This window comes from Vicugna pacos, chromosome 16, assembly GCF_048564905.1.
Source record: "Vicugna pacos chromosome 16, VicPac4, whole genome shotgun sequence".
Lineage (NCBI taxonomy): Eukaryota > Metazoa > Chordata > Mammalia > Artiodactyla > Camelidae > Vicugna > Vicugna pacos.
The window spans coordinates 7,169,842-7,190,643 of NC_133002.1; the positions used below are offsets into that span (position 1 = coordinate 7,169,842).

At 58.1% G+C, this 20,802-nt stretch overlaps 1 protein-coding gene across 1 annotated transcript; it reads left to right on the plus strand.

The window, feature by feature from the left end:
- Positions 1 to 2,131: 2,131 nt before the first annotated feature.
- SMTNL2 (smoothelin like 2) lies at positions 2,132 to 20,623 on the plus strand. The gene is made up of 8 exons (XM_072940356.1): positions 2,132 to 2,599; positions 9,235 to 9,325; positions 9,655 to 9,897; positions 10,557 to 10,632; positions 11,580 to 11,762; positions 12,783 to 12,900; positions 13,289 to 13,440; positions 19,674 to 20,623. The coding sequence occupies exons 1-8, from the start codon at positions 2,210 to 2,212 to the stop codon at positions 19,798 to 19,800; spliced, it is 1,380 nt and encodes a 459-aa protein (XP_072796457.1). The 5' UTR covers positions 2,132 to 2,209; the 3' UTR covers positions 19,801 to 20,623.
- The last annotated feature ends 179 nt before the right edge of the window (positions 20,624 to 20,802 follow it).

The window sequence follows — 20,802 nt, forward strand, 5'->3', positions numbered from 1 at the left end:
CTCATCTCTCCTCCCCTAGGCTCATCTCCTGCTACTGACTCAGTGGTCTGACTGTCAGCAGTCAGAGAAGCCAAGGGGGATGGTTTGATTCTGGTACTGTCTGCCCAAAACCCACTGCAAGCCCCATCTCTGCCCTTGCCAGTCACAGATGGAGCCCTGCCCAGCCCCTCCCAGATGTCATCATGGTACATCAGGAGAGACCAGATAACCTGCCTGAGGTGGGAGAGTGTGGATGGATCCTGGGAAGCTAGTCTCTAGAATCTATTAACCATTAGGGTTCCCAGCCTAGAGACCTGGCCAGCCATCCTTCTCCGGGAAGCTGGGAGAGAAGGCCAGACCCCTGCCTGCTCCCACTCCCCTCTATGCTGCCGGACCAAGCACAGGCCCAGGTGCACATCAGCTATGGGACAAGGGACCAAGCTGTTCAGTCCCTCCCAAACTTCCCTACCTGGTCATTCCTCAGGTCCTGCAAAGGAAGTGGCTGGGCTTTTCTGGCAGAGACCAGGGTCTCCGAACTCCAGGCTCCCGTGCTCAGACCTGGAGGGGCTGAGTGCTACTTGGGGCAGAAGCTGTAGCAGAAGCCTCTCTCCTAGTCTCTATCAAAGATTCCACCCAGAGAAAGAATGCAGGGAGCAGTCTGGCTCACTCTGTGCAGAGAGCTACTTACAAAACACATACACACACAAACACACACACACACCCCATGCACACCTTTTGGTATTTGAGTTTCTCATGAAATAATTGCTGGAAGGCTCCTTGGATTAGGTAACCCAGTGTTCCTTCTTGTCCCTGTGGAGGAGGGAGAGAGGGGGGATTGGCGTTCAGCATCTGTTAGGCTGATCCAGCTCCTTTGGGGCAGAGCAGGCCAGTCCAGGAGGTCTGTGGCTGCAAACGTCTTGGGAAGCCTAGTGTGACAGGAACAAGTCTTTCAGGCCTCTCGTTCCCCTGCCACCTGGCTGTGCCTGCCCAGCCACTAGCCCTCCTTCAAGTGGGCCAGGCCTGGGAAGGAGAAGGCTAATCAGGAAAGGCTTTTTGCACAAAGAAGGATGAGATGCTCCCACTTTTTATTTTAAATCAATTTTACATTGTAAGTGAGATCAGACAGCACCTTTGCCCATCGTTCTGTCATTCTGAAGCAACAGCTATTTTCACTCCTCCCTTTCTCGTGATGTTTGGAGGTTGGGGGATATAGAAGGAAGGAATATCTGGGTTCCAGCATGAAAGGAGTGTTGAGAGGGAATCGAGGTGGGAGCCTTGGCCTGTGGATACAGGCCAGGGACCGAGACTGATGGAGGGAGAGAGGTGATTAGTCTCAAGGTCTCTGACCCAAGAATTTGGAGATTCGGTCCTAAGCACACCTTCTCTTCTCTGTCTGACCTCAGTCACTTGTGGATGCCCCAACAGGGGCCACTCAGTGAGCTCGGAGCCCCGTGACCACTGGCAGGAAGGACACAGGAATCTTGTTACACAGAGTGGGGCTGGGAGGGGAGAGTGCATAATTGCAGAGACAAGGAGGGACCTCACCACCTGTGTCCCTCTCCCTTAGGTGCAAGAAATTCCAGGCAAAGATGCCACACGTAAGTATGTGCTTGTGAGGGCCGTGTGTCCACGGCTTAGAGCGGGCAGTCATGTGCACAGGGTGACAGTTCTGGGGGTTACTGCTGCTGCTCTCAGGTACCCCAGAGCAGTAGGGGATCCCTACCCCCAGTAGTACCTGGGCCCTGAGAGTCAGAGCCCCGTGGGAACGCATAACCCACGTCCGCTGTCTCCAAAATCAAGTCCACTTGGGGGTCGAGGCCTTCCTCTGGTGGCCCGCAGTCCCGCCCACATGTCGCACACTGCTTCTCCAGGGTCAAGGGGGTCTCCGCCTCGGCACTCCCCCTGAGCTCCGCACCGAGGGAGACGAGAGGCTGGGCAAGCTCTTCTCCTCCGGCGCCACTGGCGACACTCCCCCTCGCCGCATCGCGTGGGTCACAGGGTCTGGGGTTGGGGGGTGACCCCTAACCGCCAGGCCCCGCCCCTCGGCCCCGCCCCCAAGCGGCGCCCAATCCCGGGGCTCGCCGGACTCGCCCCGCCCTCTGCCCGCCCCTTCCCACCGCCCCTCCGGCGAACCCAGCCCTGGGAGGCCAGCAGCGGTTCGGAGCTGCAGAGCTCGGCTGCTCACTCGGCCAAACCCGCTCTCCTTGAGACCCGCCCGCCCGGCTCGGCCATGGAGCCGGCCCCTGACGCCGAGGAGGCGCGCACGGTGCGCGAGGCGCTAGGCCGCTACGAGGCGGCGCTGGAGGGCGCGGTTCGCGCACTGCACGAGGACATGCAGGGGCTGCAGCGCGGCATGGAGCAGCGCGTGGCCGAGGCGCTGCGCCTGGCCGGGCCGCTGGCGCGCACAGTGGCCGAGCTGCAGCGCGACAACCAGCGACTGCAGACGCAACTCGAGCGCTTGACGCGCCAGGTGGAGGCGCTGGGCTTGGCGACTGGGCTGACCCCCGCGCCCGGCACGCCCAGCCCTCCGCCCGCCCCCGGCGTCCTAGACCGTGCGCCCCGCCTCGGCACCGCGCGCTTCGCCAGCCACGCCACCTTCTCGCTGTCCGGCCGCGGCCAGGTGAGCCTCGGCGAGCGCGGGCGTCTGTGCTCAGGCGCCGGGAAAGGGGGACTCCGCGACCCCTGCCGCCGCTAGGTCCAGAGTGCGTGCGGGTGCCGGGGCTCTCCCGCCACCCGCCGCTGCGACTCGGTTGTGGGGGTCCGGCCATCATTCGGAGAAGCCGGCTTAGCCTGCCCTCTGCACCTGTCTCGGGCCTCTCCCTTCCTTGCAGGCGTGCCCTGTTCAGTTCCCGTCTCTTCACTGTGCCTTGGCACTAAGGGCTTGGGCGCTGAAGTGCTGCCCCTCACTGTTCGACACTGCCCCGGGCCTGTGTCTTGGAACAGCCAGCAACCCTCTCCCCCCCACCTCCATTCACGCGCTCCCCGCGTTGCCGCTTCACTGAACCCTGACGGCTTGAGTTATTGATTAACCTGGATTGAGAACTCAAGCCTTTCTGTGTGTTGAGCGGAGGAGAATGCAGACTGTTGGGGTGCAGCCGAGCATTTGGAAACTTGCAGGGGTAAATCTTTACGGTGAAAGAAGAGACAGGGGAACCAGGGGGAAAGAGCCGTGGGCAGTCTAGATTTCTGGGGTCAGTGACCGGCCAGAGGCCCACACCGCGTGGGGGTGGGGCGGAGGCCGGTGTGCACCAGTCACTCCCCTGAGCGTGGGCCCTCCTGGAGTGGCAGGTTAGAATGTTCCCATGGTGTGTGCAGTGGCCCTTAGGTGGGATTTTCCACCCTGCCCAGGCATGTGCTCTGGTGTTGGGTTTCCAGGGTCTGGGTAGCCTGCACCTGCTGTCCCTCCTTGGTTCAGTCCATCACACACGCAGAGTCCTTGTGTAGGCTGGGCTGCACCTCAAGGGACCAGGAGGAGGGGGATCAGGTTAGCCCTTGCCCCTGGATGTCCCAGCCTGGGTGGGAGATGGCCCAGACCAAGCAGTACCAGCAGTGCAGGCAGCCGGACAGTAGTCCCGTCCTAGTGGGCGTCTCAGGCCGGCTTTGTGCTGGAGGTTTAGGGTCTGCTGCTGCTGGTGCAGGGGCGGGTGTGGGGGGCTGTGCCTAGAGCCTCTAAGGGCCTGAAAGGACTCACTGACCAGAGGGACCCTGATGGGTATGAGAGTGGACGGGCGAGTTGTAAAGGCCCCCGTATGCTGGGCCAGGGAGTTGGGCTTTGCTTTGGGGTGGAGGTTCTTAAACGTGCTGATGGCTGAGCCCCCGGGTGTCCCAGTGCTGTGTGAAGTGTCTGGAAATGTGGATACACTTAATTCTGTCCTACAAGCATCAACACTCCTTGGCCACGCTATAAAATCACCACTGTGAGCTCACATGTGCCTGATAAACTGTGTCATCGGCTGGTTCTGAGGTTTTATTTTAACACACATTTGCTACTCATCTGCATGTGGAGGCAGCTGTCCAAGTTTTAGAAAACTACTCTTGGAGTCACATATGAATACGTATATGTACACGAATCCACGCGTTCATGTGAGAGGTGTCTCTTCAGTCATCTAACATTTTTTCGGTGGGAATTGGCCTGTGTGGGGTAAGCTAGTTCTCTGGGTTATGGGGATAGTGGGGCACTGGGCAGGGGACAGACAGGGTCCTCCTTGTATCCGACAAGCGCCCTCAAGGATGGATGGCAGGTTGGAGGGTGGCTGGAGCTAGGGGGACTTAGTTGTGATGGTCCAAGAAGAGAGGACGGCCATAGCAGGAGCAGCGCTGGGGAGCGGGAGAGCTGGGGTGCCTTGGACGGAGATCTCCAAGGGGGAATCATCAGGGTGAGATGGTCTTTGGATATGAGCAGGGGGGCAGAGAGCGAAGCCCTGCCAGGGGACTACTGGGGCACAGATCTGGTGGAGATGCCAGTTTCCATCTGGGTTGTGTTGAGGGTGAGGGGCTGTGGGACATCCAGGTGAAACTGTCCTGGAGCAGATGGAGTCACAGATCTGGTGGGCTGAGAGTAGCCAAGGCCAGAGGTTAGGGAGATACCAGGCCAGAGCTGGTGGTTGAAGCGCAAGATCAGGTGAGGTCTTCCAGGCAGCTGTGCAGGAGACGGTGAGTCAGGAGCCCTGGGCAGAGGCTGAGGAGCGGCCAGGGAGCTCAGAGGCTCTGGAAAGCCCATTCCTAGACATTGAGAGAGGGGACCCCTTCAGGAAGAAGAGATTGGGTGTCAGCAGGAATGCTGTAGCCTGCTGGGGGTTGAGGAGGGAGACACGGCTGGGGAGTAGGTTCTGGATTTCAGAAGGCCTGAGAGGAGGAGGGACCCAGGCGTAGTTGAACACTGCGGGTGGAGGACGGTCAAGGTGTCCATTGGGGTCAGACGGACGCTCTGCAGCCCCTGAGCACCAGCTCCCTGGGCCTAAGACCGCTTCCCCCGCCCGACCAGCGGCACTGCTCCCCACTTCTCTTGCAGCCCACCTCTCAAGGGTGCAGGCACAGGCTCCCAGCCAGTTTCTGGCAGTGAGGGGTGCTACACAGAGTTGTCCACATGTTCTTGCTCGTGAGCTGTGACTGGCAGCTTGTGATCGGACACTGGATTGTGAACAAGGAATCGGGGCTCCGGGGCAAGACTGGACAGCCACAGCTGGGTGCCGGGGCTGTCTGACCTCTCATACTCCTGTGTCTGTGCCCCCAGGGGGTCTGGGTGTGAGGGTCTCATCCACACACGAGAGCCAGTGCTCGCGATGGTCAGGCATTGCGGGGGCTGCTGTTACACTGCTCCTCTGTAACCAGCAATGAGACTTAGAGACCCTTTGCTGAGACCCTTTTGTTTCCTTCTGATTCAAACGGGACTGCCGGGGTTGGAGGTGGGGCATAGCCAACCTATGTGTATGCCTTGGGGTCAATGCAGAAAGAGTTGATCTAGTAATCTGCTTCTGTGTGGGCAGACCTTGACCTTGCTAGGCAGTGAGCAGCAAGGGAGGCTCCAGGAGGAGCGAGAGGGCAGGGCAGTAAGGTGGGAGAAGTCAGGGAGGACTCCCTGTAGGAGATCTGAGACCCTGGAGCAAACAGGAACTGCTTTTGTTGCATTTTCTGTGAGGCCTTGGGGACACTTCTCAGTTGGACCTCAGTTTCCTTGTCTCTAAGGGGGATTGGCCCTGCCCTGCTTTGCCCCTTGTGCTGCGCGGGCTGGGTGGCTATAACAGTGACATCAGCCAAGTCGGCTTGTAAGCGTGTCCACGGAGCCACAGCGGTGGTCTGGCTAGTGGAGGGAGCTGGCTGGGGACCTTCAGTGGATGGTAGCAGCCTGAGGCCAGGCCTGGAAATGTCCCTCGGCTGAGCAGGAGCCACCAGGTCCCATGTCAGAGGCAGTGGAGCCTCTCAGGAGTGACTGGTAGAAGCAGCGTCGAGGTCTGGCTGTGAAAGAAACCAGACTTGCCTTATCTGCCTTCCTTTCCCAGACACACTGTGTGATAAGAGCGCTAAATGCTTTGGGGAGAAGTTTGAAATGAGTCCTTAAAACCATGGTGTGAGCCAGGAGGAGGCAGAGGGTGGGGCAGCCAAGGTTGGGGCTCAGGCTGGGGACTCTGGCCGCACACACGTCGGGGGCTGTGCTGGGCACACAGACACTCCCCTGTCCATGCATGAGCCCGCGTGGGGTCTGGCAGCACCAGGGATACCCAGGCTAAGATTCCTGCCCTCACAACAGTGTATGCAAACTTCCCCAGGGAGAAGGTCGCCGAACTCGGACTTACCCATCCCCTGTCTCTCTTCCTGACATTCCCAGGCCTGGGCTCCCTCCTGGAAGCCTCCCCCTTCTTAAAACGAAGCCCAGATCTTGGAGATGCTCCAGCCAGCTCCCCAGGACCCATCCCGTCCTCTGGGCTCTCCAGTGATTTTATCTTGGCCCCAGCACACAGAGGTCCCCTCCCCTGGTTCCCTTCCTTGTGGCTGAAGCGAAGGAAGGCGCTGGGGGCCCTGTGGGTGGGCTTGGGGACCACGGCCCAGCCCAGCTCTGTGGTTTGAGGCTCAGGTCGCGCTGGGGTGGTTACCCCACTCTCCCCACCCCACTCCCTCGGCCTCACAAGTTTGTCTTGAGTTGTCCTTTCTGCTCTTGGAAGGCATGAGTGCTTTGTGGACAGAGAAACCCCAACCTGACTCTACTGCTGCCTTTAGTCATGGCGTAAGGTTAGGGGTGACCCCTAAGCTTGTGTGGTGGGTTGGAGGGTGGTCTCTGAATAGCCCTTTGGTCTGAGGCGTGGGTAGAGCCCCTTCCTTAGGTGAGCAGGAGTTCCAGTCCCCGGGCGGGGGAGGGGGGAGGGAGGGGCAGGGGGAACCTGGGACTCCAGCCTCCCAGCGTGACTCAGCCCCATCCCCTTTCCCTCCTGCTTTGCTGGAGACCCCTTGGCAGGAATCCACCTGGTCCAGAACCTACTTCCTGTCTGATTGTGGCTTCTGGTCCCCTGGGGCATCCTGGGGGGTGAGGGGCCTGCAACGTGCAGAGGCAGGCGTCCCCCAGAGAGACCCACATTCCTGGGAAAATGGTTTCACCATCAGCGCATCCCTCCAGGCCCCTTTGTAGACCTGTGGAACCTGTTGGACCAGAGTATGGGGGGGGGGACACGGCCCCCAGAGCTGAGAGCCTGGTGACAGGTGGGGTCCGGGATTCAGGATAGACTGGCTGTTTCTCCTCCCTCTGCTGAGCTGGCTTCAGGTTAGGCTCGTTGTGGCTCTAGGGGTGCCCTCCACACTCTGAGGCACAAGGAGATGCCCCCCCAACTTCTCCACTGTTCCTGCCAGTGAGCCTAGCCCCTCCCGCTCCGTCCTTCTGAATTGGAAGTTGAAGGGTCACCTCCTCTCCAATCCCAGTCTCTCCCCGGGCTCAAGTCCCATCCTCTCCTTTCTCCCCAGGGTCCCAACCTCTCCGAGGGTCCCTCCCCCTGCTGGAGCCTTTCTCTCAGCCTATAAATGTTGTCCTACCTCTTCCATCAGGGAGAGTCCCTCAGACCCCTTCCCCGCCTCTCATGGCTGCTGTTCCCACCAACCCCCCCCCCCAGGTCACGTCAGCCAGGCCCAAAGCCCCTGCCTAGAAGAGGTGTGATGTCTCCCCCTCCTCCACATTCACTTACTCCCTGCAAACCTTGGAATCCCTTTTGCCCTCCACTCCTTCACTGCCCCATCTCTCCTCCCTGGGTCCCTACCCAGGACTAGGGAGATACCTGGCCATCTGGTCACCCCCTTCCATGCCACTGTCTCACTGGCTTCTGAAGGATGTTCCTAAAACACAGAACTGATGACCTTCAGTTCCTTCTTGTCCAAGGAGTCAAGTCCAAGTTCTCCCGGCTTGGACTGTGTGCTGCTTCTCTAGCCACTGGATCTGAATGCTTTGTGTCTTGATGTCTCTGGCAGACACTAGTCTCTCTGCGGGGCATGGCTTCCGCTCCTGGTCTGCCTGGCTCACTCCAGGCTGGCTCAGCCCCCCTGCTTCTGGGAGGCTCTCTCTGACCTCCTGGGCTGGGTGAAGTCTGTCTCAGGCATGTACCCTCATGCTAGCCTATCACCGCCTGCTCAAGGTGCTGGCTCCCCCGCCAGACTGATTCCCCCATGGATGGGTAGGGTGGCATGGATGAACCGTCGGGGGCCAGGGATGGGCTTTTGTCATTTGGGAACCTAGCAGACAAGGGGACCCATCTGGAGATGTGTGGCCATCTAAGGAGAGGTATGGCCAACCTCTCAAGCCACCCGTTGTGGGCTCTTGGTAGAGCCCCTTCTAAGCGTCTGCCCCTGTACCCCTCTTGCCAGGCAGACCCAACAGCCTCACAGATGCTCTGAGCCCTCCACCCTCCTTCACTGTGAGAAAGGCAGGGCCAAGGCCTCCTGGCCACATCTCAGCTGCTTCTCACTGTGTAACCTTGGACAGCACACATCCCCTTTCTGAGCCCTCGGGTCCCATCTGTAAAATGGGTGTGGTAGCACCTACCTGGGAGGACAGAGCATGTTGGTTTAAGTGGCATGGCCAGAAAAGGGGTTCAAGTGGTAGATGCTTTTTTAGCCTACTCCCTTATCTCAAACAGGGAAACTGAGACCCAGGAGGGGTTACCCTGGGGCCGGCGGCACAGCCAGGATGGCGGGTTCCCCTGCTGGCCCTTGGTCTGGGCTCTCTCTCTGCATGACACTCCCCACAGCTGTAGCCCAGAGGGGATGGAGGGACCTCAAGGAGCCAGTTAGGCCCCAGTACTCTGGACATCCAGGCAAATCTTGTGACCCTGCATCCAGTGGAAAGGCTTCACCATTGGGCTCCAAGGCCCATTGTTGGCCCAGGAAGACCGTGTGTTGCTAGGTTAGGCTGCTCCCACACAGGCAGCCCCTGGCATGAGCAGGGGCCAGGCTCTCCCAGCCCCCGTCACCCGGTCCAGCCTTGGGGAGGGGTAGGGCCACCTTGAACAGTCCTTTGGAACTCTGTCTTGACTTTTGTCCCTAGCATGTTGGGGGTCTGGAATGTGTCCAGTGGAGCCATTTGCCTCCAGGATCTCAGGGGCTCAACTGCTGGGGCTGAGTCCCCCTAGCCTCCTGGGTGACCCTGGCCCATCACCATACCTCCTGGGGTCTGTCTCTCTCAAAAGCATTTGCCCTGCTCGAACCAGGGGGAGCTTTGGGAAGTGATTTCAGGGGTGGGCCCCAGCTGACTGGGCCTCCGCGGTGTTTGTCTCTCTGTAGAGTGTGGATCACCATGACGAAGCCAGCGAGGCGGAGATGAGGAGAACCTCAAACTCGTACATCGTGGAGAACGGGCACCAGCCTGGGGCAGGTGGGGGCTGATGGCCCAGGAGGGCTGGCTGGAGGAATACCCGCAGGGACTGGGGAATTGTCCAAGCACTGAGCAGGGTAGAGAGTGGACTGACAGGCAACTATTTCTTGAACTCTCTATTAGGGAAAGTTGGAGCAGGCATCACCTCTGGTTGGAGCAGTGAGACTTCCCCAGTAGGGGGAGATCAGGGAGGCAGGAGTGGTCAGGGAGGCCTTCCTGGAGGAGGTGAGAGGAGAGTTCACAGAGGCTGGAGTCCTCCTGGGTGGTTCTGAGGCCCCTGTCAATGCCATGGCTGAAACCCCCCAACCCCTGCTGGTCACCTGTTCCAGGTCTGGGTGATGGGCCCCCTGAAGCCGCCCAAACCATCCCAACACCAGAGCCCCTCAAGCCTCGCCCTGTGAGTCTCTCCTTGCAGCAGCCTCACCAGCCAGTCACAGCCATCACACGAGTCTCTGAGAAGTTCTCTGGGGAGACCTCAGCCACAGCTCTCTCGCCCACGTCTGCTGCCATCCTGGGGGGCCTCAGCTCAAGCCCCAGCGAGGCCACCACATCCTGGACTCCCAGTCCCAGTGGTAGGAGCAGGAGACCATGACCTCAAAATGGGAGGGAGGGCAGGGGCTCGGGGTGGTTTGCAAGAGACTCAGAAAACCTGGGGCCGGGCCCTACCCGCTCTGCCCGTCACTGCCACCCCCATCCCCAGCTCACCTGCTCCATCAGATGGGGCCCACCTTTCCTGGCTCCTCTCCCAGAGATGCTGTGAAGTAGCCTCATCCTGCGGGGTACGACCATGGCTTTTACTGCAGATCAAGGCTGTGGTTAGAAGGTGGCTGCCTGCCCTGCACACTTTGTGTGTAACAGACCTGGAGTGGTCCCCCTGGGGGACTGTGATCAGGCCCCAGTGCTGTGTCCTGGGGTCGGGCTGTGTGGATTTCCAGAATGAGGACTTGGTAACATGGTATCTACTGGATATGCAGCACAGGAGGCCCTGGGCTCTGTGCTCTCAAATGCAGTGAGGAGTACTTTAAAGGACCTCTTTTATGTCATTGCTCTATGTTCCAGCATCCTTTCTCCTCAACTGTTGGCCCAGGCAGGGTCAGCTTAGCCCAGAGGTCCTGCCAGTGCCCAAAGCTGGGTGAATAGCTCAGGGCAGGGTCAAAGGATGGGAGGCAGGCAGTGGTGGCCCTCCCCAAGGCCAGGGTTTGTTATTTCTCTCCCTCCCTTTGTCCCACAGAGAAGAATTCTTCCTTCCCACGGTCTTTGTCCAGCTCTGGCTATGGGGGGGTGACGGCCAGCAGGAATGATAACAGGTGAGTCAGGGCCCCTGTTCCCGGTAGCAGGGTCGTCACTCCCCAGGAAGTGTCTGGGCTTGGCCTTGGACCCAGGCTACCCAGGCCCCTGCACGGAGCTCCCAGTGCCAACCCCAGGAGGAGGCACCTTCCTTGGCTTGGTGCCTCTGGAGAACTAAGGCAGCGGTGTCGCTGGGTGGGGTTTGAGAGGAGAAATGAGGCAGCGAAGCTTGGTAGAGAGTTTTGTTTAGAGCAATACGGCGGAGGGCTGATTTCTTTAAGGATCATTCAAAGCAAGTCTGTCCAAAGATTGGAGAGAGTTTCTCAGTCTCCACAGGATGGATCTTCAGCCATCCTGGCTAGGCTCCCTCTGAGCTGGGGGCTTCCTGCTTGTGGACTGAGAAGTTACCTGGAGAGGCCCTTACCCTGGGGGAGGCCTGTGGGGGCTTCTCTGTGTTACAGGCTGCCTCCTGGCCTCTGGTTGTCCCCATGCGCTGCCCCCAGGCCCTCTGGACTGTGATCGGAGCTGGGTGTTGGGTGGGGGCTGGCTTGGCTTTTTTCTCCCCCTCTTAATAATAAAAGAAGAATTGTAACTTTCTGACAAACTGTTTTAGGGGGGAAACAGAGGGAATCTTATTTAGTGGTGGCCAGGAGGGGGCCTGATCCTGGTGGGGCTGGTTCTGGGTGCTTGTCCTGCCAGGAGGATGCCCCTGCCCACCGCAGGCGTGGACACCTGCCGAGGGGCGATTATGTGCAGAGAGGGGGCCCACTGCTAGCCAGGCCGGCCTCAGACAGCAGCTCAGTTCCAAAAACCTGCGGAACTGGTTGGGGGCTGGAACAGGGGTGCTTCCTCTCTGCCTGTAGCCCAGCCGCTGCCTCATTTCACATTCAGTGGGGTAGAGGCCCGGGGCCTGTGTGAGCTAGTGATGGCCAGATCTGTGCTCCTGACTAGGTGGTTCTCTCCTCAGCCCACATCGGGTGACGCCACCCCAGTCGCCCCCCTCCCTGCAGTCACCAGCCACGACTCAGGCCCATCGGCAGGGGGAGCATCGCCGGGAGCTGGTGCGGTCACAGACGCTGCCCCGCACCTCGGGGGCACAGGCCCGGAAGGCATTGTTTGAGAAATGGGAGCAGGACACAGGAGCCGGCAAGTATGGATGCTCTTAGCACCCTCCCAGACCTGTCTGGGCCCCCAAAGAAAGCCTGAGCCCAGACTGGGGTCAGGCAGGCAGAGCAAAGCTGGCCCTGTCCTGTTCCCCCGAGGGCAGTTCCCCAAGATGTGACCTCTCAGGCAAGACATAGGTCAGGGCTGGCTACAGGGCCGGCTGAGGGGCAGGTGGCTCCAGTTGTGGGAGGGAGGCTGTGATGAGACCCCAGCCCCTCTCCCACATTCCCAGAGGGAACTCCAGGCACCCTCACACCCACATCCCTCATCCAACTGGAGAGGTTAGTTTCCAGGCATGACTGGGGAGACCAGAGGGCAGTCACTGGGATTCCCAGCAGAAGCTGGAGGTGACACAGTGAGACCCCAGTACCACTGGCTCCCTGCCACACTACACCGCCCGCCCCATTAGAAACAGGGCCACCTTTGCATGTTTATCCAGCCCTCCTGTCAGTGAGTGGTGTTGACTCATGTTACGTTTAGGGTTGGCCCAGGCCTATGAGACAATGACCCCCCAGTCCTGGCTCCCAAGGCTCTGACTCTGGTGGGGGGGACAGACCCAGGAACTGTCCCACGGACCCAGACAACCTGATCTTGGCCGATAAAGAGTGTCTCTGGGGCCTAGAATAGGAAACCATGAGGGAGGGCGGCCTCGGAAGGAGCTCAGAGGAGGGGTGGGATGGAGGAGGCGAGGAGGGTTTTCCAAGCAGAGGGCAGGGGCATGGGCCATGTGGGCTCAGGTCCTCTGCCGCAGGATCACCAGTGTGGGAAGTACACAGGGGGCCTGGAGGCTGGAAGGGGGCTGGTCCTGCCGGACCCCATCACTGGACGCAGTGCAGCTGGGACACGGGGTTCACGCCTGGACGTGGGCATGGGGCTGGGAGGTTGCGTGCCGACAGAGCATCTCCCTGGGTGAGCAGAGCTGGTGGGGCACATTCCCGGAGCAGATGGCAGCTGAGAGGCAGCCCCCTGGCCCCCAGCCCCCAGCAGGCCTTCCCTCTCTCCACAGGGGGAAGGGCGAGACCCGGGCAAAGCTGAAGCGCTCACAGAGCTTCGGAGTGGCCAGTGCCAGCAGCATCAAGCAGATTCTGCTCGAATGGTGTCGCAGCAAGACCATCGGCTACCAGGTGAGGCAGACTGGCCCGGCTGCTGGGCCCCGTCCAGAGGCTGCAGTGGGCATCTCCCGCCTACCCTGCTCTTGTTCCCTGAGCCAGACAGCAATCCCAGGCAGAGGCAGACGGATAGGAGCAACAGAAGCTCAAGAAACTGTGTCCTCCCGATAGGTCTCCAGCCACCTGCAGCCAGTGCTTAGAGTCCCGGGAATCCCATCCCTGGGCCTGAGCAGACTGTCCAATGCCTCCAATGGGGTGAGGTCGGCAGCTGTGGCTTGTTGCCGAGCTGGGTGGATGATGGGCCTGGGGAGGGTGTGGGAGAACCTGTTTATGGTGTTGAATCAGGTAGGGGAGCTGAGGCAGGTGCCGTCACCCCCCTCACCCCCCCGCCTTGGCCTCACAGCACGTGGACCTGCAGAACTTCTCCTCCAGCTGGAGTGACGGGATGGCCTTCTGCGCCCTGGTGCACTCCTTCTTCCCCGACGCCTTTGACTACAGCGTCCTGAGCCCCACGCAGCGGCGGCAGAACTTCGAGCTGGCCTTCACCATGGCCGAGTGAGTATGGCCGGGCCGCTGGTGGCCAGCCCCGCCTGGTCCCCGAGCCTGAGTTCTGCCCCATGTCGAGCACGGGGGTGGGCAGGATCCGAGGCAGAGCCGAGAGCCTTTAGGCCATCCATCCCGTCACCCGCACAGATGGGAAGACTGTGGCCCAGAGCGGGGATTTGCCCAGGCCACCCAGCACTCGGTGGTACCGTTCTCCTTTTCTAGTGCTCCCGCCCCCTTTGCTGGTGTCCCGCCTCTGGTGTGCAGTCTGTGAGACCAGCCACAGACAGAATGTGAGGGGCGGTGGGACAGGGTCCCCCAGAGCGCTGATGGCGGCTTGAGCCAGCCCCAGCTGCAGATCGCAGGAAATTGAATAATAGCTGCCTGGGGGACGTTTTAACTTCTCCTGTCGGTAGATTTTGCTTCCCTAAATGTCATTCCAGTGTTTAATGTGAAATTGCTTACCTTCTTAAGCCCCGCTCATAGGGAGAAGATTGGGTGGGGGGTGATTCCCGGGTCAGGAGGCGCTCGGGGAGGTTGGGATTTGGTTATCGGCTAACAGCAACCCCCAGGGCATCCCGGAAGCGACAGTCAGGGCTGTGGCCGGGGTGCCTTCCAGCTGTGCAGGCAAGGAGAGTTCAACAAAGGGATTCCTTACAAGAGTGTGGGCTGGAGCAAGGCTCCAGTGAGGCGTGAGCCCAGAGCAGCCCCGTGCCCCAGGGTTGGGAAGAGCTCTGTGGGGAGGGCTGGCTGATGGGAGCTGTGCTTCTGGGCGGTGGATGCTACCGGCTCACAGTGACCCGGCAGGAAGGGAGCTGAGTGAATAAATACTCTGCCCTCACCCTCCTCCTGCCCTCACACCTGGACCTCCCGTGGGCTAAACACAGAAGGGCGGGGTTCCTCCCCAGGGAAGGCACGGGGCAGAGATGAGGGTGCTGAGGGCTGCTTGGTGCTGAGCTTCGTGGAATTAGGGGGAGGAAGGTAAGAGGGCAGGAAGGCCTCCCCAGACCTGAGTTTCCCAGAGGAGACAGTTATCATCCTCTCCGCCCTTTGTGCCTGGTGGAGTGAGCCTCTGCAGTCCGTGTGTGCCTGACCCGTTTTGTGTCTTGTTTGCGTCGCCGATGCCTGTGTCCAGAAGGAGCTCTTCTGTGCTGGTTGAATTGGAGGAGCCCTCCTCACTGAGGAGCTGGTCACTGCCCAGAAGCATAGCTCCCTTGCCTGCCCTCAGTCCATTCCAGCCCCCATCCCAGCCCGACCCCTGGCCCCAGGCCTGGCCAGGGAAGGAGTTGGAGCTGACAGGGTCCAGCCCTGTGCTCGGTGCCGCAGGTCCTGCTCTGGGGACAGAACGGAGACCCTGGCTCTGAGCTCCCTGGCCTGAGCCATCGGAGTACCAGTATTGACCCCGTGGTGTTGTCTCGGATGACGTGCGTGGACTCTTGGCCCCCTTGGGGTCATAGGAACTCCTTGTATACTTTAAAAGCCTTCTCTTTCTTGGCTGCCTGGGATTAGCTGTCATCCTAATTGCAGAAACAGCTTTGGACGGAGTGTGTTACACAACCGGATCCAGACGACGGCGAAGCAGAGCCAAGTGTAGCGGCATGATGTTGGGGAGGGGGCCCAGCTGCTTGGAAGCCTAGACAGAGTGACTGTCAGGGTGTGCGGGGCCAGGACTCTGACGTGGGCACCCCAGGACCCCCCACCGCTGGGTGAGGCTGCGCTCAGCTGCCAGCGTTTTTCTCCATCAAGTCCAGTGGGCCCCGCAGTGCCGGCTCATGCCCTGGCTGCCTTGGTCACCCACAGCCCTGGACCAGAGAGAAGGTGGCGGCCCTGCATCCCAGCTCACAGGGAACACAGCTTCCCTTGGCAGCCAGAGCCGGGGCGGTTCGTGGCTGTGCCTTCCCAGCACGAGGTTTGAGCTCCAAACAGATGTTTCTTCTATTCCCGAGGGTGGGGCAGTGGGGGAGCCTGCTCCAAGATTTTGCCTCCCTCCTCCCCAGAGCAAACAGCAGGGTGAAAACTTGGCCCTTCCTCCCCCATGGCCTGAGCCTGCTCCCGGCAGGGAGGGGAGGATGGTCTGGAGGCCCCTGAGATGGGGTCGTGTTTTCTGCTGACTGCGAGAGGGCCGGGGTGGAGGCGCCCCGGGCAGGCCTGTGTGGGAGTCTGGGAAGGTGCCTCCCTCGTGAATCATCCGGGAGATTGGCTCACAGGTTCGGGGGACGGCTGGGAAGGTGGGCCCGCCTGCCCGAGGCCTCTTGGGAGGACGGCAGCTTGACACACCTAGTTTCTTGGACAATAAGCTGGTTGGAAAAGCTGGAAAGCAAGCATAGGGACACTTCCATGAGGATACTGGCTACCAGTGTCTTAACCGATGCTCATTAGTTTTGCCAGCAAAAGGCAAGCGGACACGGGGGGCTGTTAGAAGCCGTCCAGAGCTACACAGGCAGCAGGACAGAGCTGAGAGAAGGGCAGTCTGTAAATGGGCAGAGTCGGGTGACCGGAGCCCGGGCTCTGATGAAGGCACAGCCTTTGGGAAGGAAAAGAGGACATGGACAGGGCCCCCAAACACTGGATCCACCTCCCATCAGGAAGGAGATGTTTCCAGACTCTTCTGTGAGCAAGGGCCTTAAAAGCCCAGAGATGAATCTGGAGCCTGTGAGGTGGGAGTGGTTTGGGCTGCCCCTTCTCCCAACAGTTGACCGTCACAAGCATTCCCGGGGCCTCCTCTGTGTGAGTGATGCGGTGTTGACAGCGAAGCAAGCTCCCCGCGTTGGACAGGTGTTCAGGACTTGGAAAGCGGGAGGACTAGCCCCTGTTCTGGGTGCTTAACCCTCTGAACCCTTCTCCCCACACCTCCGGGCGGAGTGCGGGCCCGGGGCCGGCCCTGCCGCTGAGGCTCCCGCTGGCCACGTGGGGGATGTGTTCTGCTCTCCGGTTACGGCCGAGCAGAAGGAGCTTCCAGGCTATTTGTAGTGCCCATGTGTCTCTAAAACCAGAGAGGAGGCTGGAGTCCAAGCCCGGGCGTCCCAGTCTGCATGTAGAGAAGGCTTAAGACGAATAAAAATAGCCCCTCAAACACCTCCTCCATCTGCCGTACAGGCCAGCCTGTAGATCACAATAGCCATGGTAGGAGGACACCCTCCAAACCTCTTTTAACCCCAGACGAGGTGGGACTAAGCAAATTCATTTCGAATTGCTAGTAGGCAGATGCTAACGCTGGTTCTCGCTGTGCGGTGACACTGAAGTAACTTGTACTTTCTCCTTTGGCTGTGATTCCATGTCGTTTGAACTATTTGAAACAAATTCGTATTTTCACAAAAGCAGTTTTGTTTTCCTTTGAAAGGCCATGGGGGCCTCTGATGCTTGGAGACAGAAGGGTTTTCTATAAAAGTCAGTGCTCATCATCATTCTGCCTTTCCCACCTCCTGTCTCAGGAGCCGCGTCCGCAGCTTCTAGGAGTCTTTTCGCTACCATCAGAGGTGGTTGGGGTGGGTGGGGACCAGATGGCTATGGCTCGGTCCCCTGGTTGCATGCCGGGGAAGCCAGCACCTTGCGCATGGCTTCCTGTCCGGAGTCAGGCCTCAGCACCCATCCTGACTGCCACCCTGCACAGGGGCAGGGATGCCATTCCTGGGAGGGTCAGTGTGGCCTCTAGAATGAAGAACGGGGTCAGCCTGTTCTCCCTGCACAAGTTGGACAACACCTGGTATGTGCTAGTGATTCTGGGTGCCCTCCATGAAGAGGGCTGGAGAGAAACCAGAACCAGCTCAGAAGAGAGGGTCCCAGGTACCCTTTGGAGGCGCAATGAAGGAACCAGGGAAAGATGGGGATCTAAAGATTCTCTTCCAACAGGACTCTTTTGTGGGGCAAAAAAAAATTAGACTGAGTATAGCCTCATGGGGCCAATAGGTTAGAAGTACCAAGAGGCAAAACAGCATAAGAAATATGAGGGAAACATCCCTGTGGCCAAAGCCACCTGCAGAGGGATTCGAGCTGTCCTTGGAGGAAATGAGGACCCCTTCCCTGGACCTGGAAGTGAGCATGGCTGGGGCAGGGCCTCCACTGTCCAGCTGGGCAGGGGTCGGGGTTTGGAAGGTGGGATCTCAGTTCTTACCCACGGCTGCGGGTTAGGGTTCTGATGCTGCCCTTGCGTCCTGGGGGGACTGCTGAGGCCACTGGTGTCGTGCTGATACCCTGGGCATGTGTGCAGAGCTGTTTACACACACCTGGGATCTCTGACAGCAGCCCTGGGAGGAAGGGAGGTAGGAGCTCTCCTTGTGCTGCAGGTGAGGAGAAGGGCAGCAGGTGCTATGTGATAGCATCTCAAGAGGTGAACCCAGGCCCCCGGCCTCTCTAGGAACTCAGATTTTCAATCCTCGACTATCGACAGAGCATCTTTGCATGTGCACCCTTATCAGAGCTCCGACTTCCCTGACCCTGAGCCCTGCCCTGGCCCATCCTGGGAGCAAGGGTGCCTGCTCATTGGGCCAGAACCACTCGCAACCCCACGAAGCCACTGGATTCCCTTACCAGACCGAGGGGGAGGCGGCAGTGGGTTCCAGGACAGATATCTCTATTTTGCCCTGACATTTGGTTTCTGATAAGAGGCCTGGCGTCAGGCCAGCACCACAGAACAGGGCCCCATGCTAGTGTTACAGGGAGCAGGTGGGGCCTGGTAGGAAGTGCTTGGGGTACAAGGCACCTGACAATACACCAGCTCCCACCAAGAACCAGCCCGCCAGGAGGGGGAGCAGAGGTGGGAGTCGGATTAAGCAATGGGCAGAGCCAGGGTCTGAACCCAGCTCGTTAGCCTTCCAATTCGGGGCTCCTCTCTGATGACCCACCCTGCTTCTGAGAATGACGTGTGATCATAAAAACAGCAGCAGTGATCATGTCTAACGCTTACTGAGCTCTTTCTACGTGCCGGACACCGTTCCAGCTGGCTTGCATGGTTTGCTCCCTCATCCTCACACCACCTTGTGAAGTGGCTGCTATCTCAGATGGGGAAACTGAGGCCCCAAGAAGTTGTGTCTTGCCCAAATCGTATCACTAAGAAGGATGCAGCTGGGGCATGAACCCTGACACTCACACACTTACTGATACAGAGGGAAAATCCGAGGGACCTTAGTATTACACACAGCTGTTGAAGGAAGGACACTGAGGATTGGACCAAGTGCGATCACTTTGGGCCTTTCGATTTGGCCTGATAAGGTCAGACCGGCCACATCTGGCGCCGGTGGGGAGTGGTGGTGGGATGGGGAGCGCTTCTCAGCACTGCTGAGGATCCCTGCTGTTACTTCCCGGTGCAGCACTGAGATGCTGTGATGCTCAGTGCTGTATCCCTTAAGGGAGATGCTCATCTTTCCGCTTCCTCGAAACCTTCAGTCCCCCCTCCCAGCTGGGATCGGTGGAGGGAACAGCTCTTTTTCCAGCTCAGTGAAAGCCCCCAGTTTCTACGCACATCTACACCAGTGGGCCAGAAATTAAACCAGTATTTTCCCAGAGCCTGATGCCCAGGGCCCAGGGCCGGCTGGCACAAGATGATTTTAAGCAATTTTTAAAACTGAGTTGTGACACTTGAGTGGATAATAAAGTCAATTTTGTAGCTCATGACCAGTATTTAAAAAAAAAAAAGAGGTGGGAAGAGAAATAAAGATGAAATATAGAGAATATGTGAATAATATAGAGTATTTTTGTGAAACTTTATTTCAACATATATGTATGTGTGTGCTGAATCATGATGATGAAAAATCTCTGTGGGTCGTGGTGAAGAAAAGCGTTAAAAACACTGTTTTAGGAGGCATGTGGGTGGATTTACTTTTTACTTTATTCATTTTCCATTCATTTTTATAGTCTGTGCTGATTTTCCATATACTGCTGGTAAATTAAAATTAAATTTTTAGTGAAATTTAATTTCGAAACTAAATTTTTATTAATAAAATTAAATTAAGTTAAACTAAATGAATAAAATTTAATTTTTTAGTGGAGAACTTAATGTAGTAAAAGTTCAAAGCGACATTGAATTTCATTGAAAATTTGAAGTAGGTCTAGTTATGGAAAAATACAAGTTGTGAGGGTGGTTTTGGATGTGGGATTTGGGGGAACACTGTGTTAGATGAAGTAACTCCAAAAGCTCTTCTGGGGTTATGTGAATTCCCTTCTGGGGGTTCCAGGCTGAGTTCTGTTCTTTGCAGTGATGCTGGCAGATGGCAGGGGGCCGGCGTTCTGATGGGGCTTCTGTGTTTCAGGAATCTGGCCAACTGTGAGCGCCTCATTGAGGTGGAAGACATGATGGTGATGGGCCGCAAGCCGGACCCCATGTGTGTCTTCACTTACGTCCAGTCGCTGTACAACCACCTGCGCCGCTTTGAATGAAGCCCCTTTGGGGCTGGAGAGCCGACCCCTGGAGGAGATGGTGGGGCCGCCTGTGTTCCCAAGTCAGGACGCCCCCCCCCCGGAAGAGTTGCATTCTGGTGTGAGAGCGCCGTTTGTTCTGTGCCACGTGACCGCGCTCCCCCACCTGCCCAGCTGCGTTACCGATGGGAGGTACCACTCAGCTGCGCTCGGACTGCAGCCATCGCAGCTCGAAGGAAAAGGAAGTATTACCAGAGAAAGAGAGAGAAATTGGTGCTAAGTCATTCTCTTCCTTAAAAAAATGCTTGCCTGTAGGTTCTGGAAGGTTGAATCGCAGTGTTCCCTCTGCTGAACTAGATCCATTGGCTTCACAGGGTTGCGCTGATTACCGAGTGCTTTTTTTTTTTTTTTTTTTATCAAAATACCCAGAGTTTTCTACTTCCTCACACTATTGTAGGTTCTCTTCCTCCCTCCCTCTGGGCCACTGCCAGGAAACAGACGTTTAATCAGCAACTTGACAAAGACCGAAGTCTTGGGAAGAAGCCGTTTAATCACTCCCAGGTCCTGGGCAACAGATGACCTTTGAGTCACCTCGGCTCTCTGGGGAGATGGAAAGGCTCTCTCCTGGTCCCAGAGCGGTCCTGTCCTTCCCAGGAGGCCCCACAAGTGTTTGGCTAAGAATAGGCTCTCGGGAAGTTAACACTTCTAGGGAAGGACGGACAGGCCTTTGGTGCTGCAAGGTGGTTTCTCTCCACAGCTTTTTTAGGAGTTTTGCTGCAGATATTTATAAAAAGTAACGCCATCTGTACCCACTGACCGTTTGTACATAAAAAGACGTGTCTCACTTTGCTTGGGATTTGTCATTTCTGTTGGGAGATGGGGGACCTGGGAGTAAGAGATTTCGCACACATTCCGAATGAAAATCTACTGAAGTCCCCCCTTGACTATTTCTGTACCCAAATCACTGCCCAGAAAGTTGAAACTCACATTTTCTGTTTCTGCCTTTGCCGGTCAGCCACCCAT

Bases quoted from the DNA above. Each gene is read 5' to 3' on its own strand.
- SMTNL2 (XM_072940356.1), top strand. From the start codon at position 2,210: ATGGAGCCGGCCCCTGACGCCGAGGAGGCGCGCACGGTGCGCGAGGCG. The intron at 2,600-9,234 runs GTGAGCCTCGGC...GTCTCTCTGTAG, and splicing joins CGCTGTCCGGCCGCGGCCAG to AGTGTGGATCACCATGACGA. The intron at 12,901-13,288 runs GTGAGGCAGACT...TTGGCCTCACAG, and splicing joins GCAAGACCATCGGCTACCAG to CACGTGGACCTGCAGAACTT.